Here is a 26,126-nt window from a genome sequence, read left to right as displayed (position 1 = left end):
GCTGCAAACGCCACTACCGAAGGATGCTCAAGATGGACACTGTGGATAGCGTAGGGGGTAATTCAATTGGACAATCAACTCTTTCGTTTCTCTTTTTCCCCAACCAAAGTAATGAGGGAATTGGTATTTCTGTCCCCGTAACAATTGTTGTGCGTCAGTCATAACGCCTCAACCAGAGTTATTCACGTGCATGAATTCCTTATTAGTTTTTCATACAAGACATGCTTATTTTTACCTTTTCCACCCAGTTGATTAATGTGATAAATAACCTTTGTTTATCACTTGTGGATGCTAATGAAATGAGAGCATACGTGGGTTGCTCATCCCTTTTGAGATCTCGTTCTCGTAGTTGACATTGACCCTCACATCAAATCAAAATTACATTTGTCTCCTCCGCCTTTTAGTAGTATTAAATACAACAGAACGATACAAGGAAACCACTCAATTTCACGCAAGGAAAGAAGAGAGCACAGAGAGGAAGAAGCCGAAGAAGAAGAGAGAGATGGGAAGTGATTGTAACGGCAGCTCAGCTTCCGAGTCTTTTGTGAAGACACCCACAATAAAGTTCACCAAGCTGTTCATCAATGGAGAGTTCGTTGACTCCATTTCAGGTTTTCTTCTCTTCATCATTTTTCATTTCTCACAACAAAGCTAATAAATAAATAAGCCATGGCTTTTCACGTCCAGTTGTTTTTTCTGTCCTTTTCTCTTCTTCCATGCTTTCATTCTCCAACCAAAACCCTTTCATTAATTTGCTAACTTGGTCGTATCTGCATGTTTGTCTGATCCAAAACTCTCAAAATTCTATCTTGGCCATTTTTCAAGCAACAACCAAGAAACCCATCTCTGTTTTCAACTAGTGCATGCCATATGTATGAAGATATGAGCAACCCACATGCTCAAGTCAATCACAGTCACCGATCAAATTGTTAAAACTTTCTGATCATTTACTAATATGCTAACACAAACAATGGGTTTGTTTCTTACGATTTTGTGAACCCAAAAAACTTGAAAAGGGAAAACATTTGAGACCATAGATCCAAGGACAGGGGAGGTGATAGCTAGAATTGCAGAAGGAGATAAGGAAGATGTTGATTTGGCTGTGAAGGCTGCTCGAGCTGCGTTCGACAATGGCCCTTGGCCCCGGTTTCCCGGCGCTGTATGTGTCTATTACTCTAAACCTTCTCTTTTTAACCCGTACTATTTTTATCTTTTTCGACCGTTCAAGACCTTGTCTTCAATGTCTTGTCCTTATTTTTTATTTTATTTTAATGATCAATATTTAAAAACAAAAAATTAAATCTTTCACCAAACTAATTAATTGCTCATTACACATGTTTCTAATTTGAACTACATTATTGGTCTTTAAAAACCATACTACTTTTAGAGAATTTTGTCTATTGGGTAAAATTTTCAGAGCATTATTGAGTGTTTTTATATATAAATTAATTCCTTGGTGAGTCACAAGAGCTTGTCGTCTTCCTCAAATAATGTCTGGAGGAGGTACACTTGAATTTTTTATGGTTCAATTTTAGTGTATGAATATGAAATGTGATAGCAGCCAACTCACTTTTGTCATAGGGGTTGAATTTTTTTTGGAGATTCATTATTATACCCAATGTATGGGCTCAAATTATAAAAATATCTTATATGAAATGGATTTTAGAAACATACCCAAACTCATTTACAGCATAACAAATAGGCTTTTAACTTCTTATAAATTACAAAATTGTCATCGATTTCTTAAAACAAGCCTAATCTCAAAACCTCATAAAAAAAACTCAAAACACTCAATAGGGCATCAAAGTAATTTAATAATTAAATTTAAATTTAATAGGACCAACTGTCATTTTTTTTAAATTTATTTTAAATTTATTTATAAAAATTAAATAATATAGAATTTATTTTTATCATTAATATTTAAAATAAATATATGACTAAATATCTCACTTTTCAATATTCAATTGGGACTAGCACCATAGCCTCTCAATCTTCAATAATTTCTGAAATGCATTTAGTTAATGTGGACAGGTTAGACTTTGGGTGATAATTTAATTCTGTTAGGTATATATATATATATTAAGATAACGTACGAAGAAAAAAGTCTTTTAATATCATAGGCAGAAGGATGGCGGCCATGACTAAAAGTAAAATGATATTTTTTTTAATTTCAAAAATTATTGTTCACACTCTAAAAAAAATTGATTGTGCTATCGCGCATGATGATATGTATATATATTTGTAGTATAAACAATAATCTAAACTATAGGGAAGAGAGATTTCTCACACACACACACCACTAAAATGACATAAGGGTTCGAACATAAGATTTCTCTTAATACATGAATCCATGACAATATTTTTAGATAACAACTCCTATAAAGTGCCAATAACAACTCCTTTAATATAAAAATCTTCATAGTTGCTTGCGTTATACGAGGCTGCATTTAATTTTTAGATCTTATAATTTGAATAAAATCATTTTCAAAGTTGTCTTCAGTGTACTATTTGACAAGAAGGTTTCGTTGAAATATGTTTAACAGCATTTATGAACAATAAAGGTCAAACTCAAATGTCTCAGATCAAAAAAAAAAAGAAAAAAAAAAAAGAAGGTCAAACTCAAATGTCATTTTCGTTAGTAAAAGAAAAAATAAAAAAGGATTTGACCCAAAAATTAAAATAAGAAAAATACAAAAGGAAAAAGTAAACGTCCTTTTCTGAACGAAAGTTTAAATTATGTATTACCATACAATTAGTACTCCGACAACTCAAATGCAAAAAAAATCCAGGAATGAAAGGGATGGCCATGTAGAAGCGGTCAGTTCAGTACTGTAGCTAAAAATAATACCTACTTTGCCTTTAAGTATTTAGATTTAGTATGAATTCGAACTAGTTTTCTATATAATTCATCAATGAAGAATTAATTTTTTGTACAAAGATTACTCACACGCAGTTGTTTACGCACTTGTGGATGATTGTAAATGATTGATTAATGAGAAATTTAATGTAAAATCCGTATTAATCAGTGTGCCATCAAAGCTCTAAGTAGTATATTGCCTTGAACAATGTTCAGGAGAGGGGAAGGATAATGATGAAATTTGCGGACTTAATTGACCAACATGTAGAAGAACTAGCTATCTTGGATACCGTTGATGGTGGGAGGTTGTTCAACTTTGGCAAGGCCGTAGACATACCTCAGGTAGCAGAAAATCTACGCTACTACGCGGGTGCGGCCGACAAAATCCATGGAGATGTGCTCAAAATGTCACGCGAGCTTCAAGCCTATACGTTGCTCGAACCCATTGGTGTTCTGGGGCACATCATCCCATGGAATTTCCCAAGCACCCTGTTCTTTGCAAAGGTCAGCCCTTCCTTAGCCGCCGGGTGCACTATGGTCATCAAACCTGCTGAGCAAACACCTCTCTCTGCTCTGTATTATGCTCACCTGGCTAAGTTGGTAAGCTCAGTTAGCCATGCTAGCTCTATGTGCGTGTATTAATTTATATTGGTATTATTGCTAATGTGGCTTATTGGTGGTAACTTTGGCTTGTAAATTTCTTTATGAAGGCTGGTGTTCCTGATGGAGTGCTCAATGTCATAACTGGATTTGGACAGACTGCTGGTGCTGCCATCAGCTATCATATGGACATTGACAAAGTAAACATCTTTCATTTACAGGAATATTTTCTTACAACATTCGAGGACCGTACTCGAATGGCTTGCTGTAATCTGTGATGTTTGATACTTGGTCTTGACATTTTCAGGTCAGTTTTACTGGTTCCACAGAGGTAGGGCGTTTAGTAATGGAGGCTGCAGCAAAGAGCAACCTAAAACAAGTTTCACTTGAACTAGGAGGCAAGTCACCCCTTGTGATTTTTGATGATGCTGATATAAATATGGCTGCTGACCTTGCTCTCTTGGGAGTCCTTTACAACAAGGTAAAGTTCCTAATTTTAGTTAAACTTTTAAATTAACACTTCCTTTATAACAACTTGGTTAGATTATGTTAGCAGCACTAACTGTGTGTGTTATCAATTCATATTTTCAGGGAGAAATTTGTGTGGCGAGTTCTCGAGTTTTTGTTCAAGAAGGGATTTATGATGAACTTGTGAAGAAGTTGGAGGAGAAGGCAAAAGCTTGGGTAGTTGGGGATCCTTTTGATCCAAATGTTCGTCAAGGACCCCAGGTAACTAAACAGTTGACAATTAAGATCCAAGATCATGCTTAAATCAGTAAATGCCTTCTAACCAATTTACTAAAAATTGCAGGTTGATAAGCAGCAGTATAATAAAATCCTAACCTACATTGACCATGGGAAGAATGAAGGAGCCACTTTGTTAACAGGAGGAAAACCTTTGGGGAACAAGGGATATTACATTGCGCCAACAATATTCACTGATGTCAAGGTACATCTTCAACTTCAGAAATGCAATCTGATATGATTAAAAGGGTCTTGACATAATTTTTCTCATCTCTTTGATCTAATAACAATGCGCTCAGGACGACATGCTTATAGCCAAGGATGAAATATTCGGGCCGGTGATGGCGCTGATGAAATTCAAGTAAGTGCAGCTCTCAACTCTCATTTCTTTTGTTGTTCAATTAATCCAAACGATATTGGGGAAGGGAGATTTGAACACGGGACCTCGGATTCGAACATTGTTTTACTCGTGTTTTGATATGAGCAAATATTGTAGGACCATTGAGGAGGCAATACAGAGAGCCAACAACACAAGATATGGGCTAGCAGCCGGGATTATAACCAAGGACTTGAATGTGGCCAACACTGTCTCGAGGTCAATTCGTGCTGGCGTTATATGGATCAATTGCTACTTCGCTTTCGATCGAGACTGCCCTTATGGAGGATATAAGATGAGTGGCTTCGGCAGAGACTTTGGCTTGGAAGCCCTCCACAAGTATCTCCACACCAAATCTGTCGTCACTCCCATTTACAACTCCCCCTGGCTCTAAATTATCACACACTGCAAGTTGGCAGATGATTGGGAAATCACATCGTTTGTAGAAAGTTGAATAATGCAATAAACTACTAAATTCAATATATATTATATATATATATATCTGTATTTTTATGAGGGAATGAAAATGTCAGATTGTATATTATCTTTTGTTTCTGTTGTTTGTGATGCAAAATACACAAGTTGGAGTTTGACGTGTATCATTATTGGACATGGGTTGCGAATTGCCCTCTGGCAGCGAAGACCTGTTAAACTAGGGAAGGAAAAATCCAATTCAAATTCAATCGAAATGGACAACTCCAATTAATATGGCTTGCCCAACTTAACAATGGTAGGACCAAGACTCATTAAATTCAACAATTATTAATCGCCTCCGGAATAGTTACTCTAAATTAATAGATAAAAATGAGAATTCGAATTTGAGAAGCGGAGAAATGAGAATTCGACCTTAAGTGCAAAGAAGCGTTTTGGGTAAGGAAGCAGACACTTGGGAAGCAGAAATGAGAGTTCGACCTCAAGTGCAAGGATGCGGAGAAACAAGAATTCGACCTTTAGTGCTAGAAAGCGGACACTTGGGAAGCTAGGAAGCGAACACTAGGCCAACTATTTAATGGAATATAAATGAACTTAAGCCCAATCCTGATCCAGCCCACCAAACAAGCCCTCTATGTGTAGCTGGGCCTTGAATAAGTTGTCGCTGTTTTGTTTTGTTTTTTTACTGGACTTTGAGCCCATAATATACCCAAAAACCGGACAAACTAACACCGTTTGGTAAAAGCTGAGCCCAAAACACCAGAACGACTTTGTAGCCAGCCCAAAATAATTCACCCCAATACTCATGAAATTGATGATCCGATCAAAGCAATAACAACGAAAACCAGAATATCACGCCAACGACAACATCAAACTCCATTGATCTCATGAAATCAATTGGCAATTTATTTAGCCTATACATCCCTTTCATCTTTGTACATCCTCTCTCTCGATTCACAACACACACAGACAACTGACAGAAACCATTACACCAACCATTATGTTCATAACAAAAACACTAAAACGACGTCGATGTCAGCGTTTTTAGCTTTTCACAGTACTATTTTTATTTGCCAACTTTGCCCCTGAGCTTCACTTCCAGAATCCTCTCCATCTTGGAGAGCACGGCCTGATTCGGTACCGCCTTGCCATTCTCGTACTCCTGAACCACCTGAGGCCGCTCGTTGATCCGCTTGGCCAGGTCGGCCTGGCTCAACTTCTTCGCCAGACGCGCCTTCTGTATGGCCTGCCTCACATCGGTCGAGACCCGGTCCAGCGCCGCCGGCTCGGTCCCTTCCTCGAGCTTCTTCACGCTGACGACCGGCGCTGCCTTCTTGTTGGAGCCCGCGTCGAATTTCTTTATGGTCTGGATCGGCGCGCCGGACCGGAGCGCCTGGTTCACAGCCTTCGGGTCGCGGAGGTCTTGACCCTTGGGCCTGGACTTGTGGATGACCACCGGCTCCCAGTCCTGGGTTATCACTCCTGGGTTTCTGCTCGGCATCGTTGGAGATCTAGAGAGAGAGTCGGATAGATGTAGAGAGAGAAAGCTTGGATTCGTTTGCGATTGGTGGAGAAGATGATCAGGGGTGGTGAAGACGGACGCTCAGTTAATAGTGGGGTGAGAATCTGGAACGTTCTCAAACTTTCTCAAAGGTTCTTTTTTAGATTTTTTATGGATGGAAAATTGAAAATACGCGCGGGTGGCGGTTACTATGTGCTGCACTGGTTTTGTTCTCCACGTGTTCTTCGCAGTGTAATGCTCGCATTGCTTGAATAGAAAATACTGTGGGCGTCCACAACGTGGCAGTCTACCATTGGTAGTCTTGGTGCCTCGTTCTACATCCTCGCAGTAGAGGATATTTTAAGAACTCGAGCTAAAACGGCTTGTCGTATATAAGAGGAGTTCATCTAGACGTGGCGCGGGATCGCTAGGCGCCAGGCGGGTCCTCTCTTTTCTTTATAAGTAGTATAGCCGCCCGGCTATACGAGGGATATTTTTCCCAAAAAAGGAGTATCGCCGTCCGGCTTTACTGGGGTCTTCTTTTTAATTGTTTTTAAATAAATAGTATAGCCGCACGGCTATACCGTTTAAACACGTGGCAAAGAGGGAGGTAAGCGACAGCTGGTTTTTTTTTATGAATATTAATGGTATAGCCGAGCGGCTATACTTGGAGTTTTTATAAAAATACAACGGTTTTTATTTTTAAAAATAGTATAGCCGTGCGGCTATACCATTTTGACACGAGCAAGGCGCCAGTTGGGTCCTTTTTTATATAAATAGCCGCTCGGCTATACTCTGCATTTTTTTTAAAATAAAAAGAGGATAGCCGCCAGGCTATACCACGATTTTTATTATTAAAAACAGTATAGCCGCGCGGCTATACACGGGGTTTTTATTGTTAAAAATAGTATAGCCACCGGCTATACTCTTTTGAAGCGGCGCGCCAGTTGGGACTTTTGTCATATAAATTATATAGCCGCTCGGCTATACGATGGATTTTTATTTTAAAAAAGAGTATAGCCACCCGGCTATACTATGGTTTTTTTATATATTATATATCTATTTGTAAAAGAAGGATTTCTGCTCGAGCAGAAAGGACATTGTCCATTTAGCTTTATTCTCGATTTGACCCCAAAATCTGTTGTCATGTTCTTAACTATTGGAAAATTGCCAATTGGTCCTTTTGCAGTTGAGACATGCTTGGTTTAATTAAAATTTTATGGTTCCGCAAGCAAATACCAGAAGGTAAAGTGTCACGAAGGTCAAAATCATTCGGCGCCATTTAGGCATAGCTATCACTCCAAATTCTAAAAATTTGGCGCCAATTCTGCATTTGCTATTTATACCGATTCGGCATTCGCGCTTAGCAATTAGCATTCTCTCTCCGAATCTGAAAAAATGCAACGCCAGCAGTCGATCCTCTCCTTCTTCCGAAAACCCTCGCTGGGAAACCAGAGCTCCGGCGGCGGAGACGCACTAGACGGCCGCCGAGTTTCTCAGTTTCCGGCGACGCAACAGGATCAAAAGGCCGTCATTCCCAATCAGACAACCGCACCCGAAGTAACGGGAACCGACACTCCGCCGGAGAAGGTGCCGCGTCAGATTTTGCAGGCAAATGTGGGGAACTTGAAAGACTCTTCTCCCTTCTCCAGTATTATGCACAAGTTTATGAAGGTTGATGACAGACAAACGGCTTCTCAGAGCCAGAGGTACTATTTAATATTTTTCTTCAAACATCTTAAGATATGTATAATTTCAATCGTGTATATAAAGACTTAGGATTTAGGGTTTAAAATTTTGTTCAAGCTAATATCTGAGCCTTTAAGTACTGTCTCTTTAGTTTTGGTATTTAACTGAGAGATGGTTGCTGTTGGTCTGTAAATACCTATGTTCTGTGCTTTCTAATGTTCTATTTTCTCTTTACCTGAGTTCTTCAAACAATTTATTCATTTTGCTTGTTTAATTTTGTAGGAGTCAATCAAATGGTGGTTTCTCTTATGGTTCTACTGCATCTGGTAAACCTAATGAGCCTCAAGGGTTGTGTAAACCAGCAGTGGCCTCTCAACACACTCTATTTAAGAACAACATTACCAATTCCCATAAAAAAGTTGATCAAGGTTCTGTTGTGCATATCGAATGTGATGACGACGTTGCTGGACCAGAAACACCGGGAACACAACGTCTGGTTCCCCGTATGAAACGAATTCTGGAGGATATTCCCAAGTTTGGGGATAAGCTTGAGAGTTCATTGCTGAACTCTAGCAAAAGAGTGAAACTTCTTCAGGAGCCAGCAACCTTAGACAAGAGTCATGGGGAAGTATCTGATATGGCTAGCAAGTTTGAGTGGCTTGACCGATCCCAAATCAGGGATGCAAATAGAAGAAGGCCTGATGATCCTCTCTATGACAAAACAACGCTCTATATACCACCTGATGCTTTGAAGAAAATGTCAGCATCACAAAGACAATATTGGGATGTCAAGTGTCAATATATGGATGTTGTGCTTTTCTTCAAAGTGGTTAGTCAGAACTGGTCATTTGCTTACAGTTGATATTTTATAGCCGGATCATATATGTCTACAACTGCCACATTTATTTTGGAACCCATTTAGCTGGATTAAATGCCTACAAATGCATGTTGACAAGAGCAATCCATTTGGGAAAACGACAAAAATACAAAATTTTCTTGTGAAGGCTAACAACTAAATGACCTTCATAATGGCTCACTAAAATCTAATTTATTGCACCATGAATTTTGGGATGATTTTATAGTTTTGATATACCTCAAAAGTTAGATTTACTTAATTTATTATAGGGTGTAAGACAAATTGAGTTTCTAAGCTCAAAGTCTTATTTTTTGATAAATTATTACCTAATTTCATGGCTTGTGATCAAACACAGGGAAAATTTTATGAGCTTTATGAACTAGATGCTGAAATTGGCCATAAGGAGCTTGATTGGAAAATGACCTTAAGTGGTGTGGGCAAATGTCGGCAGGTGACTAGAAACACTAAATTTGTTTAGTTAACATCACTTGTTCAGGTCAACCTTTTAAAAGTATATGTCCGTCTGTTGACCTGAGTATTTGCATGCATTGATTTTCCCTGTGTGGTCAGGTTGGTATCTCTGAAAGTGGGATTGATGATGCTGTTGAAAAGCTGGTTGTGCGTGGGTATGTGATTAAGTAGCCTTATATTAACTCTCTTTTTTTAATCATCTGCATCTTTTGTTGCAAGATGCCTTTGATCATAATTTTCCTGTGTGGTCATACACACGTGTCTCATTTCCTACATTTATACATCATATTCACTTTTCTTTGTTACATCTTTTATGAAGCTATAAAGTTGGGCGGATAGAGCAGCTGGAGACTTCTGGTCAAGCAAAAGCCAGGGGTGCAAAGTCTGTAAGTTAACGATGCTAATATATAAGAAAGTTAAAGGATTTGGCCAATGGAATCTTTTCCTTCCTACTTCATGAAGTTTGTAACGTGTAAATGATCTTCCTAAGATTTAAAGCTTAGTGTTAGTTCTACGCTTTGTGATTGTTTAATTAACCTTTATGTTGCATGGTTTGATTTTAAACCTTGGCTTACAGGTGATTCCGAGAAAATTGGTTCAGGTAGTCACACCATCAACCACAACTGATGGAAATATTGGCCCTGATGCTGTTCATCTTCTTGCAATAAAAGAGGTTTGTAATGCTCTGATTTTTTATTTTCTTTTTTTGAATGTGCATGCTAAATATGCTTTTTGCAATTTTCTTGCCATACCTTGCATTCCATGTCCTAAATCTAATTGTGTTAGATTTAAGCCCAGTGTGATGTCACTTGTACTGCAGTTCACATAAGTTTACCTTGTAATATGTTCCAGTCCAGAAGCCCCTGAATGTAATAGTTATTCAACTCAGATATGTTACAAAAAAGCATCAGAGCATACTCTTATTCTGTTAAGATCATTCTGGGCATCTCAAAGTGGACATATTGACAATTAGAATATGTATTTCTTTTTACTTTTTCTGCTTATCATATACATTATAGTAGTTGGCTTCATAGCATCTTCTGATGCTTTTTCCTTGTAAGTTTGTCATGCTAGAAGGATTTTCATTTCTTCTCTGCATGCCTATCTTTTGGGTACTAGAAATGTGTTTTCAGGATTATAAAACTATTAACAAACTTCCTATATATATATATATATAGGGGAACACTGTGGTGGAGAAAGGTACTGTTGTGTATGGGTTTGCTTTTGTGGATTGTGCTGCTTTAAAATTCTGGATTGGTGCCATCACTGATGATGCTTCCTGTGCTGCTTTGGGGGCTTTATTGATGCAAGTATGTTCTTGTATTCTTTTCGTTGTGTAATACCTTCAATGAGTAGTTTTGGAGGCTTGAAAACTGATTTTCTAATTTTCTTGATGGGATTTGACTTAGGTGTCACCTAAAGAAGTTATATATGAAAGTAGAGGTAAATATTCTTTGCCCCGGAACTTCTTTCCTTTGGTGTGTCATAGTTCCATTTGAAGTTTGCATGAAAATCACTTCATCTGTTGAACTTAAATATTCAAATCTATGCAGGGCTGTCAAAAGAAACTCAAAAAGCTCTGAAAAAGTACTCAACAGGTTCAAATTCTCCTTTTGATTTTCCTGATTGTTAAATGAGGGAGAGAGATTTTTTGTGCGTGTGTGTATGTGTGATGTAGGTGAGTCTGACTGCATTTATGTTCAAATTGCAGGTTCTGCTGCAATGCAATTGACTGCAGTACAGTCAATCAGTGATTCTGTAGACGCTTCTGAAGTTAAAAATTTAATTCAGTTGAAAGGATACTTCAAAGCATCTTCTAAATCATGGAATCATGGACTTGACAGTGTGATAAACCATGAAATCACCTTGTCTGCTCTTGGTGCACTTATTGGCCATCTATCCAGGGTGATGGTAAGCTCCCTTGCAATTCTTTTGTAAAAGAAGAAATAATTATGTAGAACATCTACGTCTGCCTTGGTTATAATTGACACTTTCCATTTCCATACAGTTAGATGATGTTTTACGGAATGGAGATATATTTCCTTACCAAGTTTATAGGGGTTGCCTCAAAATGGATGGACAGACTCTTGTAAATCTGGAGATTTTCAGTAATAGTGCTGATGGTGGTTCATCAGGCAAGTTTTGCACTTTCATTGCCTTCAACCAGAATACTGAGTTTGTCCATTTCTTGATTCCGCTTATTGTTATCTTGTTTCAGGTACACTGTACACATATCTTGATAACTGTGTGACATCATCGGGGAAGCGGCTTTTACGGAAGTGGCTCTGCCATCCGTTGAAATCTGTTGTGTCCATTAATAATAGGCTTAATGTAGTTGAAGATCTACTGGCACATTCAGAAATGATACCACTTATTGCTCAATATCTTCGCAAGCTTCCAGACTTAGAAAGGTTGCTCGGACGGATTAGGGCAAGTGTTCAGTCGTCAGCTTCTCTCCTACTGCCCTTGTTTGGCAAAAAAGTATTGAAACAGAGAGTAAGTCTTCTCTACTTTAATTTGGAATTTTCATTGAAACTTCAAAGAATATGGCAAATGTTTTTGCTCTTCAGAATTTGAGACAGTGCTGTTAACTGTTCAGACAATAGATTTATGGTTTGATAAAATCAAACCATTCTCCTTGACCATGAATTTCTATGGTAAGATAGAATGACACTATAAATGTATAATGCTTTTAATGTGGTACAGGTGAAAGCGTTTGGAACTCTTGTGAAAGGCCTCAGATTTGGAATGGATTTGTTAAAGCTATTACAGAATGAAGGGCATATCATTGAACCACTATCAAAAGTATTTAAAGTTCCAATTCTAAGTGGCAGTGATGGGCTTGATCAATATCTTAGCCAATTTGAAGCAGCTGTAGATAGTGACTTCCCAAATTACCAGGTTTTCCCCCCAGATGCTCATATCTTGCTTTATAGAAGTCATATAAAGCTTGCAGCATATCTTCTCTTTGTATTAGTATTACCTATTTTTCAGACTGCTTTATCATTGAATTGGTACTGCATTTTAGGTGAATTTCTTTCCATGACTAACATTTTGATTATAGTTTCAAGAGTTGAACCTCTACGAAAATTACTGACATTGAATTTGATGCCAGAATCATGACACAACTGATTCGGATGCCGAAACACTCTCCATTCTGATTGAGCTATTTCTTGAGAAAGCAACCGAATGGTCTGATGCCATACATGCCATCAACTGTATTGATGTACTAAGATCTTTTGCAGTTACTGCAAGTTTTCCAAGTGGGGCTATGTCCAGACCTGTTATTTTGCCTCAATCAAAAAATATGACTTTGAATGAAGAGAGCAGAAGTCCCACACTTAATATTAAAGGACTGTGGCATCCATTTGCTCTTGGGGAAAATGGAGGACTGCCTGTCCCAAATGACATAGTCCTAGGTGAGGATAGAGATGGCTATCATCCACGCACTTTACTATTGACTGGACCAAATATGGGTGGGAAATCAACTCTTCTTCGCGCCACATGTCTGGCTGTTATACTAGCCCAGGTTCCTTTTTTTTTTTTCCCCGAGTAATTTGTTTTGTGCTTTAGAACCCAGAAGTTGGTCATTGAAGAGTTTATAGATTTTGGCCATTAGATTTTTTGATGTTTAGTGATTTGGTTCATTGATGGCTTGCAGTTGGGCTGTTATGTTCCCTGTGAGATATGTGTTCTCTCACTTGTGGATATCGTCTTCACACGGCTTGGTGCCACTGACCGTATCATGACCGGCGAGAGTAAGTCTTTTTAGCAAACTTATAGTCTCATTTACCTTGTTTTTATTCTCTGTGTTCTAACTTCTAAATCGCCTCTTTGAAAAATGGAAAACAAAGTGAGATGATGCTGGGTTTTTCTCAACTCTTTCTGTCAATGTCATTATTAACAAACTCTGTAAATCTTTTGGGTTTTTCTTAAACATACATAAAAAAGACAGACAAATTTGTGATATCTTGAATTGCAAAGTTTGATCATAGAAGCCTTGTAGGTACGTTCTTCGTGGAATGCACAGAAACAGCATCAGTTCTTCAACATGCCACTCAAGATTCCTTGGTTATTCTTGATGAACTGGGTCGCGGAACAAGCACCTTTGACGGATATGCCATCGCATACGCTGTGAGATTCCCTCTCTACTAATCTGTTAGGACAGTAGATCTATCTGCCATTGTAAAGCAACATGTTAATGTTTGTATTTTCTCTTGGTTAGGTATTTCGCCATCTTGTCGAAAAGATTAACTGCAGATTATTATTTGCAACTCACTATCACCCGCTAACGAAGGAATTTGCTTCTCACCCTCATGTTACATTGCAACACATGGCCTGTGCTTTTAGGTCAAAATCTGAATGCCCTTCTAGAAGAGACCAAGAGCTGGTGTTTCTCTATCGCCTTACCTCTGGGGCTTGTCCAGAGAGTTATGGATTGCAAGTAGCAATGATGGCCGGGATCCCCGAGCAGGTGGTTGAAGCAGCTTCCAAGGCTGGCCAAGTGATGAAAAAATCAATTGGACGAAGTTTTAAGACGAGCGAACAGCGATCGGAGTTCTCAACTCTCCATGAAGGCTGGCTGAAAACCCTTTTAACTGCCTCGCAGGCTGGTAATTTTGACGACGAAGATTGTTTTGATGTATTGTTTTGTATGCAGCATGAGCTTAAGAACTCATATAGATCAGGCAACTAACAGAAAGGCATGATGAGATTGATAGATTGCATTGTAAAAAATTTCAGTTTTGACGTCTTTAGCATTTAACCTTATTCTAGGAAAGGGGTAGCTGGCTAACTCCGTATGCCATGTAAAGCGTAAATTAGCCACTCCAGTAAATTTGTAATTTGGTTGTTGGTGCTACAGAGATTTGACACTGCTTGTCTTAAGTCTTGACGACGGCGTTTTCGATCTTAGTCCTACTGTGAGACCATCTTCATATGTTTTTGCAGGATCAACGGAACGGAACAAAATGAGGAGATAATAGTGGTAGAAAACATCAAATTAACTAAAAACTAAACCAAATTAGGAATTAAACTAACCTCTTGTTTTCCCGGGTGATCCGGGTTTATTAGTATGTTAAAAGACAAAATCACCCTCCTGTTTCACTCTTGCATTTCAGTCAACGCTTTTAGAACTCCAAAATCCAAAATCCAAAATGGTCCTTTTCACAACACCAGAGCCCACAGAACTAAATCGTTTTTTGAATTTTGTTCAAACTTCTCCCTCTCTCCCCCTTCCTCCCCTGAGCCTCCTCCCCATGCATGGAGAAGCCAAGTGATCCCAGCAACGATGAAAACAACGGAAAATCAAACCAAGACAAAAAACTCAAGAGAAAAGAGCTCGGGCTCTCGTGCATGCTAAACACCGAAGTCGGCGCCGTCCTCGCCGTCATCCGCCGTCCCCTGGACCCCACCTCCCACTGCTTCGCCGCCCCCGACGACGCCTTTGACCCTTCCCTTCTCCAACCCCTCAAATCCCTCCGCGCCCTCATCTTCAACCCCCAGCAAGAATGGCGCACGATAGACCCCTCCATTTACCTCTTCCCCTTTTTAGACGTCATCCAAAGCGACGAAGTTCACGCCGCCGCCACCCGCGTCGCTCTCTCCGCCACATTGAAGATTCTTAAGCTTGGAATCTTCGACGAGAAGACTCCAGGGGCCAAAGACGCCATTAACACCGTCGTCACCGCCATCACCACCTGCCGGCTCGAACGGACCGACCCGGTCTCCGAGGATGCCGTGATGATGAATATTCTTCAGGTCTTGACTGGAATTATGAACCACCGCGCTTCGGTTCTGCTCTCCGATCAGGCTGTCTGCACAATTGTGAACACTTGTTTTCAGGTGGTACAGCAATCGTCGAGCAGAGGAGACTTGCTTCAGCGATGTGCAAGGTACACGATGCACGAGCTGATCCAGATCATATTTTCGCGGTTGCCCGAAATCAATTTCAGGGACGGGGACAGTTCGGCAAGTACTGATACTGAAGATGCCGATGCTGATGAGGGGAATTTGGATTCTGGGTATGGGATTCGGTGTGCGGTTGATATTTTTCACTTTTTGTGTTCTTTGTTGAATGTGGTTCAGGTGGTTGAGACAGATCAGGGTTCGAGTGTGCAAACTGCAGATGAGGATGTGCAGCTTTTTGCTCTGGTTTTGATCAACTCCGCAATCGAGTTGAGTGGGGATGGAATTGGGTCGCATTCGAAGCTGTTGAGGATGATGAAAGATGATCTCTTTCACCATTTGGTTCACTACGGAACGCGTTCGAGCCCACTTGTTTTTTCCATGATTTGCAGTACAGTTTTGAATATGTACCACTTTCTTCGCAGGTTGAAATTGTTTTAGGTTCATTTGGAGATGTTTTGGAAATTAAAGTTTCTTGTTATGCTTTTCCTTTTTTAAAAATTTGAGAATGATTTGCTGCTTTTCTGCAGGTTCATTCGTGTCCAATTAGAAGCCTTCTTCACGTTTGTGCTGTTTAGAGTTGCAGGTCCTGGAGTCTCAATCCAACTTCAAGAGGTTGCACTTGAAGGGATTATAAATTTCTGCAGACAACTGACATTCGTAGTGGAGGTCTATGTGAACTACGATTGTGATCCCCTTTGCCATAATGTTTTTGAGGAGATTGGGAAGTTGCTTTGCAAGCAGTCATTTCCAGTGTCTAACCCTTTGACAACTATACAGATACAAGCCTTTGAGGGGCTAGTTATCATGATTCACAACATTGCAGAGAGTATTGATAGAGAACATGATACAAGCCCTTCTGGACCATACCCAATTGAGATTACAGAGTATGCACCCTTTTGGGAAGACAAACCCAAAGATGATTCAGAAGCTTGGGTGCAATTTGTAAGGGTGAGGAAAGCACAGAAGAGGAAGATATTGATTGCTGGACACCATTTTAATCGAGATGAAAAGAAGGGAATGGAGTACTTGAAGCTCTACAACTTAGTCTCTGACCCTCCAGATCCAAAGACATTGGCTTTCTTCTTCCGGTACACTCCTGGACTAGACAAGACAATGATAGGGGATTATCTTGGTGATCCTGATGAGTTTCACATTAAAGTACTTGAAGAATTCACAGGAACCTTTGGATTTGCAGGCATGAATCTTGACAGTGCTCTCCGTACTTATCTGGAGACTTTCCGTTTGCCAGGAGAGTCCCAGAAGATTCAGAGGATTCTTGAAGCATTTTCGGAGAGTTTTTATGAGCAACAGCCAGCAGATCTTTTCGTGAACAAAGATACAGTATTCATTCTTTGCTACTCTCTCATTATGCTCAATACTGATCAGCACAATCCTCAAGTGAAGAAGAAGATGACAGAAGAAGAGTTCATCAGGAACAATAGAGCAATCAATGGAGGGAAGGATCTTCCTAGAGAGTATCTATCTGAGCTTTTCCAGTCCATATCAAACAATGCAATCACCCTTTTTGGTCAATCCGGTCTGCCAGTAATAATGAACCCAAGCAGATGGATTGAGTTGATGAACCGATCCAAAACTGTGCAGCCTTTCATTCTATGTGATTTTGATCGCCGGTTAGGGAGAGACATGTTTGCTTGCATTGCTGGCCCATCAGTCGCAGCTATTTCTGCATTTTTTGAGCAAGCTGAAGAAGAGGAGTTGCTCCATGAATGCATTGAAGGGTTATTCTCAGTAGCCAGGATAGCTCAATATGGACTGGAGGACACTCTTGATGAGCTCATTGCCACCTTTTCCAGATTCACCACACTGTTGAATCCTTATGCCTCTGCAGAAGAAACACTCTTTGCTTTTGGCAAAGATTTGAAGCCAAGAATGGCTACACTTGCTGTTTTCACCATCGCAAACAATTTTGGAGAGTCAATTGGAGGGGGTTGGAGGAACATTGTGGACTGCTTGTTGAAACTCAAGAGGCTTAAGCTACTTCCCCAAAGTGTCATTGATCATGATGCTGCTTCCACCTCATCATCTGATGCCCAAGCTACATCTGAATCGGGTATAATCTTTCCTGCTCACGATCCCAAATTTGGAGGACACCGTGCTTCTGGCATGATTAGTCGGTTCTCACATTTTCTATCGCTAGAGAGTCCGGAAGATGCTTTATCCCTTGGCATGAGTGAATTCGAACAGAATCTGAAGGTCATCAAACAATGCCGAATTGGGAACATCTTCAGCACTAGCTCACACTTTCCTGAAGATTCTTTGCTCAATCTCGGGCGTTCGTTGATATATGCAGCTGCTGGGAAAGGCCAAAAGTTTAGTACACCTATTGAAGAAGAAGAAACTGTTGGGTTCTGCTGGGATTTGATAGTTGTCATCGCTTTGGCCAACGTCCACAGGTTCCAGGCATTTTGGCCTAACTTTCATGATTATCTGCTGGCGGTTGCTCAATTTCCCATGTTCTCCCCAATCCCATTTGCAGAAAAGGCCATTGTAGGCCTCTTCAAGGTCTGTCTCAAGCTCCTTGGGACATACCGACCTGACAGAGTCCCTGAGGAGCTCATTTTCAAGTCAATAAATCTAATGTGGAAGCTGGAAAAGGAAATTCTTGACACCTGCGGTGAGCTCATAACACAATCAGTAAACAAGATTCTCATTGAGTACCCTGCCAATTTGCAAACCCAACTTGGATGGAAGTCAGTTCTCCACTTGTTATCCGTCTCTGGACGACACCAGGATACCTATGAACAGGGAGTTGAAACTCTGATTATGGTGATGTCTGATGGAACCCATGTTTCGAGGACAAATTATGCTTACTGCATTGACTGTGCCTTCGGTTTTATTGCACTCAAGAACAGTCCGTCAGAGAAGAACTTGAAGATATTGGACCTGTTGTCAGATTCTGTAAACTTGTTGATCCAGTGGTGCAGAAATCAATACTCAGATCCTGGGAACAATTATAGTGTGGCGAGCAACACAAGTAACTCCTCTTTAGAGGACTCAAAAGGTTTTGGCTCTAATAACTTTGCCATGAACTTATTTGTCAAACTAGGGGAGGCATTTAGAAAGACCAGCTTAGCCCGGAGAGAAGATATAAGAAACCATGCAGTCTTGTCTCTTCAAAAAAGTTTCAAACTGGCTGAGGAGTTGGAATTCACTCCAACCAATTGTATTAACTCTTTCAACCTCGTAATTTTTGCGATGGTTGATGATTTACATGAGAAGATGTTGGAATATTCACGAAGAGAGAGTGCAGAGAAGGAGATGAGAAGTATGGAAGGGACATTAAAGATTGCATTGGAGCTCTTGGCAGATGTGTACTTGCAGTTCTTGATACCGATATCGCAATGTAGTGGGTTTCGGACGTTTTGGTTGGGTGTGTTGAGAAGAATGGACACATGTATGAAGGCTGATTTGGGTGCATATGGTGAATCAACACTGCCAGAACTAATCCCAGACTTGTTGAGAAAGATGATCACTGAGATGAAGGAGAAGGAGATTTTAGTGCAGAAGGAAGATGATGACCTTTGGGATATTACCCATATTCAGATACAGTGGATAGCTCCTTCAATCAAGGAGGAGCTATTTCCGGAATAAAGTTTGTAAAGCATGTGAATGAAAAAGGGTAGTTGGTTTAGTTTGGACAAAAGAAAAGCACAAACAACACAAAGTGAAGAGCAAGCTTTCTTTTTTTTTCTTCTTTTTGTACCAAAATTTTGCTTCATACAATTTCTTTTAGAAGAATGTAAAGTGACAATAATTTTTTTCCAAGTGTACAATACTTTTTACTAGATAAATTTGATCTTCAAGTAAACTGTAAACATAGTTCTTCTGTTCAATTTAGATTTGCAAACCTCTCTCTCTCTCTCTCTCTCTCTCTCTCTCTCTCTCTCTCTCTCTCTCTCTCTCTCTCTCCCCCATATCATTTCACCCACCAACTCACAAGCTCTCCCAAGTGGGATTAGCAAAAACAGAATCATGATGTCTCATTCACGGGAATTATGAAGCCTTGTCCTTTATCCTAACTACCTTCTAATTCTTTAACCTCATAATCATTTCCTGAATGCCATTTCCGATCTTTTCCTCAAAAGAAACAAGCAACAATGTATGTGCTAGGTAACCCCCATGGCTTGAACAAAAATATAGGTCCCCCGGCAGTGATAATTTCCATTGACATATTGACAAGTACTATACATATATTATGGCCAAATTATTCTGAAAAACAAAGAAGTCCAATATATGCACCAAAAAGAAAAGGAAAAAAAAGGAAAACTCAAGAAAAAGGGTGAATTAGTGTTAAGTTGTTAAACATGGTAAAGCACTAGGTTTCTGTAGATACCACCATAAGTTATATATAGCTTTAAAATATATCCAAAGAATCAAAAAGCTCCTCATGGAATTGGTGACCATGATTTAATCATTCTTAACAAAACCCTTTTCAATCATGAATTAGTAGAATGCAAGCAACCAAAACTCTAGTTAATCTTAACCGTGAGGCGCGCGCCCCCCCCCCCCAACCCCCCCTCTTCACATATTTACAAGAATCCATATATCTACAAAGTTTCTCACTCTCTTAATGATCTCTATGCTTTGCTGCTCTAACCACAATGTCAAGAAGAACAGCACAAGTCCTCGACTCGCTCAATTCTATGAGCACCACCCAGATTTTCAGAGAATCCATCAGAGTTATACTTCTCCATCCAACCCATTTCCACTCCATCTCCATCTTCCTCTTTTCCCCTCTGCCAGCCTCCCTCTTCATCTCACACTTTCTTCTTCACCATTTCCCCCAAATACCTTCCTCAACAATCAAAATCACAGATCATATACTTGCACATCCCCTGCCCAAACTACTATCCAAAACCATTGTTCACATTGTTCTCTGCTTCCCTTCATCTATCACCTTCTCACTTCTTGGAAGAGCTGCTACTATTCAAGCAGTTTCAGACAGTTACAATGGAATAAACCTTGACAGAAGAAGGTTACTTGTGAGAAGTGGGCTCAATTGGATCAAGCTTCTAAACACAGGTCTTTGTGAACTTATCATTGTACTTGGGCTCCTTGGAGTTTTGGTTGCGAGCCTAGCAGTTGTACCAAAGATACTATTTGCATGGGGTGTCTGCTCAGAGGTCTTAGGATTCTGGGGTGTCCTTGGGTTTCTAGGGGTACCCTTTTGTGTGGCGTTTGCGCATGTTATGGTTGTGGGGAACCTAGCTAGGGTTTTATCAGTGCTGGAGGGTGAGTGTTATGGATTTGAGACATTGATAAAGGCCAAGAGACTCATGGAAAGAAAGCGAAAAACAGCTTTGGTTATGGCTTTGTTGAGTAACGTGGGCTTTAGGCTAGTTGAATGTTTGTTTGACTTCAGGATGAGCAAGGGGATAAATTTGTGGGAAGGTCCCCTGCTGGTTTCCATGTACTCTTTGCTGCTTGTTTTCGACACCGTCATGAATGTCGTATTCTATTATGCTTGTAAGCTTTGACGTTTTCGCTAGAGCATTTATTTATTTAGCCCTTTTTTTATTCTTTTTTTTTTCTCTCTGTGGATTGGGTGCATGGAAAATGTAGCAGGAGCTTGGCTCAAAGTAATGGGGTTAGGCCAAAAAAGGCAAAGGAGCAAGAAGCAAGATCATGGGGGTGCAGATTTCAGGGCGGGGAAGAGGCCAAATTAATTTACCCTTTTTCCCCAATTTTTCATTTCTGCTCTTTAAAACTGAAGCCAATTCAGGGTGGATCAAGAAGCAAGATCGTGGCAATACAGATTTCAATAAAATGAACAATGCTTTGCAACTTTGGAAACCCAATCGCGTTCCTAAAAGACTGTAGGAAAGATAACAGCCGCTGATAGAGTAACAGAGATGAATATGTTGCATGTTAATCAAAATCCTCCATTCTCATCAAATTACAAATAAAGTCTGTATTTTGGCCAATAGTTATATATAAGATAAAACTTCCCAAAAAGAATTCGCACTGTTAGCAAAGCCAGCAGATGTTCCTCCCCAGAGCAGAGGAGAGAGCAGCTTCAGGTGCCACCATCCTTCAAAATAATAACAAGTCCTGAGACAATAAATTAGGGCAAAGAAACTCCATTATTTAAGAACATTTTATTATCTGATGACAATAAAATTCAACCTTGAAGGGTACAGTAACAATATCTTATCCTACAGAACATAAACAAAGAACTGATACAAAAACATTCTAGATCTGTCCGCAGCTAGAAAGAATTAAGATGTACACCAAAGCAAGTAGTATTTGCTAGAAACAATGGAAATATATTATATACATTAACAAAGCAACAGACCCTAGGGAGGTTTTTCTAGACAATCTAGACTCCCCTGGGTTACTCCTCAGGGATTTTTGAAACCTTCACAATGTTGGTCAATGGCGAGACTTTGCAAGTCATTAACCAACAGAATTGGACCTTCTCAAATTATCTAAACCATAAGGTAAGCAAGTTCTGCTGTCTGATAGTCTAAAGCCTTTACTCTGAAAATGTTCCCAGATGACTTCAACTAAGTTGTGTGCTGTCCTTATACCCAAGACCGTTTTGCATCTAGTATTTTCATTGAACCACTATCTTTTTTTCCTTATTCAATCAATTCAAATGGTCGTAATAACTTGAGTCACAAACATGCAACACATGAACCCTGCAAATATGAATCTACTCCATACCCATGAAAGTCACTGTTTGTGGGATTCTGAGTGGAGTAAGGGGGAGAGATCAACATCTGAACAACATTAACACCATATCTTTAATGCATTTCGTGAAATCAAATGCTTTCCAAAACAGTTCTACTCAGCCAATGGAACAAATAGAAGTGAGTGTCAACACCAATGCATTAATTCGTTTTGAGCAAGCAATACAACATTACACAATTATGAGCAGACTTAGGATATCTTAATACAATAATGCCTCAGAAATTATACTAAAATAAACAAAACCTCCAAATTTAATGCAATTGTGGCAAGCAATTCAGTATCCAAAGTAAAGACAAATACCATACAGACCCTCACCCGCATCATTCACTGAGATCCTCAGCAGAAACATCCGTTTCATCATCATCGTCAGCTTCCTGAATTTTCGCAATCTCCACTTGTGCTCTCTCAAGAATCTGCTTCTTCTGAAATTCCAACTCCTTATGGAAATCTTTCCTCATCTTCTCCAATTCCCTCATCTGCTGCCTCTTACTACTCTCAATCTTCTCATAAATCTCCCCAAACTTGTGAATAGAATCCGCCAACACTCTATACGAAGACCCTTCCTCCCCCCTATCCACTCCACGCATCCCCATTCGTGGCGGAAAGGCATCCTGATCATCATTCCCATCCTCATCCTCATCTGTCTCTGACTCACCAGGACTATCCCTCATCTCATCAAACCCATTTGACCGCTCCAAATATACCCTTGTGTTCATAAACACATACTCACCGGAATCTACCCCGCAAGCAAGCCCGCATTCTTGCCTCAAGGACGAAGCCATTAACATATCCATCTTCTTAAAGTAAGCCCATTTGCTAGAATTCAACCCCATTTCTTCAACTTTCTCCTTCTCCTTCTTGTACTTCCTCTTAAGCATATCCAACATACTCCTGCATTGCGTGTCAGTCCTTTCGATCTTAGACGCCTCTGAAACCTTCTCGGCCACTTCACGCCAATCTTCAGACCTCAAACTCTTCCTCCCAAGCTGAAGAAACCTATCACCCCAAACCTCTAACAGAACAAACACCGCGTGCTCAGTCCAATCCTCTTCGCCCCGAGAACTCGGATCCCTATACGGCACTCTCACGCGAGGCGCAAACTCGTAGTTTGATTCCAAATTCTTCACCTTCCTCTTCTTCGTGTGCCTTTCAAAACCATCGTCCGCGTCAAAATTCCGATGTAACCCACGTGGATGCTCCTCTTCCTCTTCCTCGTCGTGGTCTTGTCGGCCATTTCCTTCATCAAACTCGTCCAATTCGTCGTCGTCTTCCTCTGCGTATCGATTGGCAATCGGGCGAGAATATTGGGTGTTTCGTATATTGATTTTTCGGCGACCAGAAGAGTTATGATGGTTGAGAGAGTAGGCCTTCGAATGGTACCTTGTGTCGTCGTCCATGTCGTCCATTTGAGCGCAAAATCGAAAACTTTACAGCAGGAAGAACCCTAATAACCAATTAACGTAAAACCCCAAACCAATCTAACAATGAACATACAAATTGGGGGTCTTTGTTTGAGAAATTGAAAATTTGTGTAACTGTTTTGTTTCTGAAGAATCCAAACTGAGAATTATGAGATATTAGAGGGAATGAGCTGAACTCCGAGAGCTGAAAGAAACCCTAATTTGGTTGGTGGTTTAGATTCAATTCAAAAGGTTTCGGGTTACGGGTTGCCGAAATGGGTTCTAAAAAAAACGATAAGATGAAATAAAATGGACGGGAATATTTGTTTGGGCCGAATGGTTACGGGTCTACCAAGGCTAAAAATGGGTTGCCCGGCCCAATGAATAGTCCATCGATTACTTTTTTTTTATTTTTTTAAATCAAAATTTATCTAGAAAAAATTGAGAACTCGTATCTAGAAAAATTATCAGATATTAACAATCAAAATGCATGAAATGTCAAAAGGTCTGGGATTTGTCCTGGCCGCGGGTAGCCTCTCTTTCTCCTAAACTTTCTATTACTAAAAAAAAATACATGAAATATCTTGTAATAAAAAAATAATAATATATGGAATGTCTCTCAACTAACGATTTGAATGGCAATCTTTAATATTATGTTTTTTCATACAAATGATATTAACGAAGACGAATTCGAACACAACACCTTAAAATGTATGACAAATGCTCTTATATTACATGAGTTACGAGACTCCACTTCATCAATTTAGTCTAACTAAACAATAGGTTTCTATATTTGGATTATGGGTTTACCTCTGTCAACCAAACTATATATCTAATAGTTCTGTCCTGTCCAAATAGTAAAATACATTTGTTGTCGATGTTGTGACATATTTTTTTCTTCTTTGAAATGAATTGGTTGGTCAATCTCATCTTCCTATTTCCTGTTTTATATTTAACGATCAATTAATTGGGGTGCCCAAGTATTCATTGGTTATCAAGAAAGAGAAGAAGACAAGGACTGAGAGAGAGGGAGAATAATTTTTTGATGGGGGAGATAGAGAAGGTAGCTAAGGTAGCTAGGAGATAGAGAAGTCACGGGGGGTCCCGTGATTAATATGAAGGCAAAAATAAGCCAATCACGTAAGAGAGCATGGAATCGAGCTGGACTGGGTGCACTGTGACCGACTCACAGTGTGTGTTGTAAAAGCTAAAGGTAAAGAGAGACTACGTACTGTCCCAACTTCCAACTATCATCAACACGTTATCATAGAGAATAGATAGAAAGAGTAGAGATGATTGAATTAATTTGTACGAGCTTTTCTCCACTCGGCCCTATATAAACACTAGCTGCTCTATCTATCTGCACTATCAAACATTTTAGTAGCTAGCTAGCTATGGGAATTTCTATAGTGAGGGTGGGGAAGGTACTTTTGTGGGTGGCTGTGGTGATGATGAGTTTCATCTCTGACTCATGCGTACAAGGAATAAGGAAGATGGAGATGGAGATCAAGAAGAATAAGGGTGGTGAAGGTGATGATCATGGCAACAACAAATTAGGGAAAAAGGAGGCAGAGTGGTTCGTTGATGGTCCTGCTGCAGGCAATCCCAATGTTCCTGGTGGGGTTAGTGGTGGTGGTGGTGGTTTTGGAGGAGAGGGGAAAGGGTTTGGTTTTAGTTTTGGAGGGAAGGGATCCTATAGTTACAGCTATGGTACTTCTGGGAAACCTGCCAATGCAATTGGTTTTGGAAAGCCTGACTGTGTTGGAAAAGGTGGCGGAGCTGGTGGTGGGATAGGCAAAGGTGGCGGAGCTGGTGGTGGGATAGGCACAGGTGGCGGAGCTGGTGGTGGGATAGGCACAGGTGGCGGAGCTGGTGGTGGGATAGGCACAGGTGGCGGAGCTGGTGGTGGGATAGGAAAAGGTGGCGGAGCTGGTGGTGGGATAGGCAAAGGTGGAGGAGCTGGTGGTGGGATAGGAAAAGGCGGAGGAGCTGGTGGTTGGATAGGCAAAGGTGGAGGGTCTGGTGGTGGAAGCCACCATAAGACTAAAAAAGAGAAGAATCACCATAAAGGTGGTGCTGGAGGTGGAATTGGGGGAGGCATTGGCAAAGGAATTGGTGGTGGAGGTCATGGTGCTCGAGGAGCTGGCCATGGAGGCATTGGCAAAGGAGGTGGTGTTGGTGGCGGCATCGGCAAAGGAGGGGGTGTCGGTGGCGGCATCGGCAAAGGAGGGGGTGTCGGAGGCGGCATTGGCAAAGGAGGGGGTGCTGGTGGCGGCATTGGCAAAGGAGGAGGTGTCGGTGGTGGAGGAGGGGGTGCCGGAGGAGGTGTTGGTGGCGGAGGAGGGGGTGCGGGAGGAGGTGTCGGTGGTGGAGGAGGGGGTGCCGGAGGAGGTGTTGGTGGCGGAGGAGGGGGTGCGGGAGGCGGTGTAGGTGGTGGAGGAGGGGGTGCCGGAGGCGGTGTTGGTGGTGGAGGAGGGGGTACCGGAGGTGGTGTAGGGGGTGGCATCGGTGGTGGTGCGGGAGGCATAGGTGGTGGTGTTGGGGATGGTGCCGGGGGCGGCCTAGGTGGTGGTGGA

At 40.6% G+C, this 26,126-nt stretch overlaps 7 protein-coding genes across 8 annotated transcripts in view; 5 read left to right on the top strand and 2 right to left on the bottom strand.

The window, feature by feature from the left end:
* On the top strand, window positions 333–5,187 carry LOC18769769 (aldehyde dehydrogenase family 2 member C4). Its single transcript, XM_007201887.2, has 9 exons — window positions 333–611; window positions 1,017–1,159; window positions 3,074–3,457; window positions 3,568–3,657; window positions 3,765–3,938; window positions 4,049–4,186; window positions 4,269–4,406; window positions 4,501–4,562; window positions 4,698–5,187. The coding sequence occupies exons 1-9, from the start codon at window positions 503–505 to the stop codon at window positions 4,969–4,971; spliced, it is 1,512 nt and encodes a 503-aa protein (XP_007201949.1). The 5' UTR covers window positions 333–502; the 3' UTR covers window positions 4,972–5,187.
* LOC18770251 (multiprotein-bridging factor 1c) lies at window positions 5,860–6,703 on the bottom strand. The gene has a single exon (XM_007202669.2). The coding sequence runs from the start codon at window positions 6,508–6,510 to the stop codon at window positions 6,076–6,078; it is 435 nt and encodes a 144-aa protein (XP_007202731.1). The 5' UTR covers window positions 6,511–6,703; the 3' UTR covers window positions 5,860–6,075.
* LOC18770083 (DNA mismatch repair protein MSH7) lies at window positions 7,755–14,440 on the top strand. Its single transcript, XM_020568173.1, has 17 exons — window positions 7,755–8,219; window positions 8,482–9,028; window positions 9,411–9,506; window positions 9,626–9,681; window positions 9,846–9,912; window positions 10,104–10,199; window positions 10,705–10,836; window positions 10,936–10,969; window positions 11,080–11,124; window positions 11,238–11,437; window positions 11,535–11,661; window positions 11,745–12,022; window positions 12,233–12,427; window positions 12,642–13,055; window positions 13,188–13,284; window positions 13,533–13,660; window positions 13,752–14,440. Exons 1-17 carry the CDS (start codon window positions 7,909–7,911, stop codon window positions 14,220–14,222), a joined length of 3,294 nt encoding a protein of 1,097 aa, XP_020423762.1. The 5' UTR covers window positions 7,755–7,908; the 3' UTR covers window positions 14,223–14,440.
* Window positions 14,533–19,304, top strand: LOC18770144 (ARF guanine-nucleotide exchange factor GNL2). The gene is made up of 2 exons (XM_007202988.2): window positions 14,533–15,858; window positions 15,964–19,304. The coding sequence occupies exons 1-2, from the start codon at window positions 14,789–14,791 to the stop codon at window positions 19,046–19,048; spliced, it is 4,155 nt and encodes a 1,384-aa protein (XP_007203050.1). The 5' UTR covers window positions 14,533–14,788; the 3' UTR covers window positions 19,049–19,304.
* On the top strand, window positions 20,059–20,934 carry LOC18769394. Its single transcript, XM_007203049.1, has one exon. It carries the CDS (start codon window positions 20,059–20,061, stop codon window positions 20,932–20,934), a length of 876 nt encoding a protein of 291 aa, XP_007203111.1.
* Window positions 21,297–23,825, bottom strand: LOC18771098 (trihelix transcription factor ASIL2). Of its 2 annotated transcripts, none has more exons than XM_020568184.1 (2): window positions 22,460–23,825; window positions 21,297–21,508 (listed from the first exon to the last, which is right to left on the bottom strand). In XM_020568184.1, exon 1 carries the CDS (start codon window positions 23,554–23,556, stop codon window positions 22,471–22,473), a length of 1,086 nt encoding a protein of 361 aa, XP_020423773.1. In that variant the 5' UTR covers window positions 23,557–23,825; the 3' UTR covers window positions 21,297–21,508; window positions 22,460–22,470. The 2 variants fall into 2 exon arrangements, with proteins under 2 accessions (XP_020423773.1, XP_020423772.1); XM_020568183.1 differs by having other exon boundaries at window positions 22,466–23,824.
* Window positions 24,606–26,126, top strand: part of LOC109950418 (glycine-rich cell wall structural protein-like) — a 1,726-nt gene continuing 205 nt past the window's right edge. Inside the window, exons 1-2 of the mRNA XM_020569039.1 lie at window positions 24,606–25,350; window positions 25,381–26,115. Of these exons, the coding sequence (XP_020424628.1) occupies window positions 24,945–25,350; window positions 25,381–26,115 (1,141 nt within the window). The 5' untranslated portion in view covers window positions 24,606–24,944. The remainder of the gene's footprint in view (window positions 25,351–25,380; window positions 26,116–26,126) is intronic.

Source organism: Prunus persica, chromosome G7 (assembly GCF_000346465.2).
Source record: "Prunus persica cultivar Lovell chromosome G7, Prunus_persica_NCBIv2, whole genome shotgun sequence".
NCBI classification, from domain to species: Eukaryota; Viridiplantae; Streptophyta; class Magnoliopsida; order Rosales; family Rosaceae; genus Prunus; species Prunus persica.
The sequence above is the reverse complement of the archived record's forward strand: the minus strand, read 5'-3'. Positions and strand labels throughout refer to the sequence as shown.

Bases quoted from the DNA above. Each gene is read 5' to 3' on its own strand.
- LOC18769769 (XM_007201887.2), top strand. From the start codon at position 503: ATGGGAAGTGATTGTAACGGCAGCTCAGCTTCCGAGTCTTTTGTGAAG. The intron at 1,160-3,073 runs GTATGTGTCTAT...AACAATGTTCAG, and splicing joins GGCCCCGGTTTCCCGGCGCT to GAGAGGGGAAGGATAATGAT. The intron at 3,658-3,764 runs GTAAACATCTTT...TGACATTTTCAG, and splicing joins ATCATATGGACATTGACAAA to GTCAGTTTTACTGGTTCCAC.
- LOC18770251 (XM_007202669.2), bottom strand. From the start codon at position 6,510: ATGCCGAGCAGAAACCCAGGAGTGATAACCCAGGACTGGGAGCCGGTG.
- LOC18770083 (XM_020568173.1), top strand. From the start codon at position 7,909: ATGCAACGCCAGCAGTCGATCCTCTCCTTCTTCCGAAAACCCTCGCTG. The intron at 10,970-11,079 runs GTAAATATTCTT...AAATCTATGCAG, and splicing joins AGTTATATATGAAAGTAGAG to GGCTGTCAAAAGAAACTCAA. The intron at 13,661-13,751 runs GTGAGATTCCCT...TCTCTTGGTTAG, and splicing joins GATATGCCATCGCATACGCT to GTATTTCGCCATCTTGTCGA.
- LOC18770144 (XM_007202988.2), top strand. From the start codon at position 14,789: ATGGAGAAGCCAAGTGATCCCAGCAACGATGAAAACAACGGAAAATCA. The intron at 15,859-15,963 runs GTTGAAATTGTT...GCTTTTCTGCAG, and splicing joins ATGTACCACTTTCTTCGCAG to GTTCATTCGTGTCCAATTAG.
- LOC18769394 (XM_007203049.1), top strand. From the start codon at position 20,059: ATGTCAAGAAGAACAGCACAAGTCCTCGACTCGCTCAATTCTATGAGC.
- LOC18771098 (XM_020568184.1), bottom strand. From the start codon at position 23,556: ATGGACGACATGGACGACGACACAAGGTACCATTCGAAGGCCTACTCT.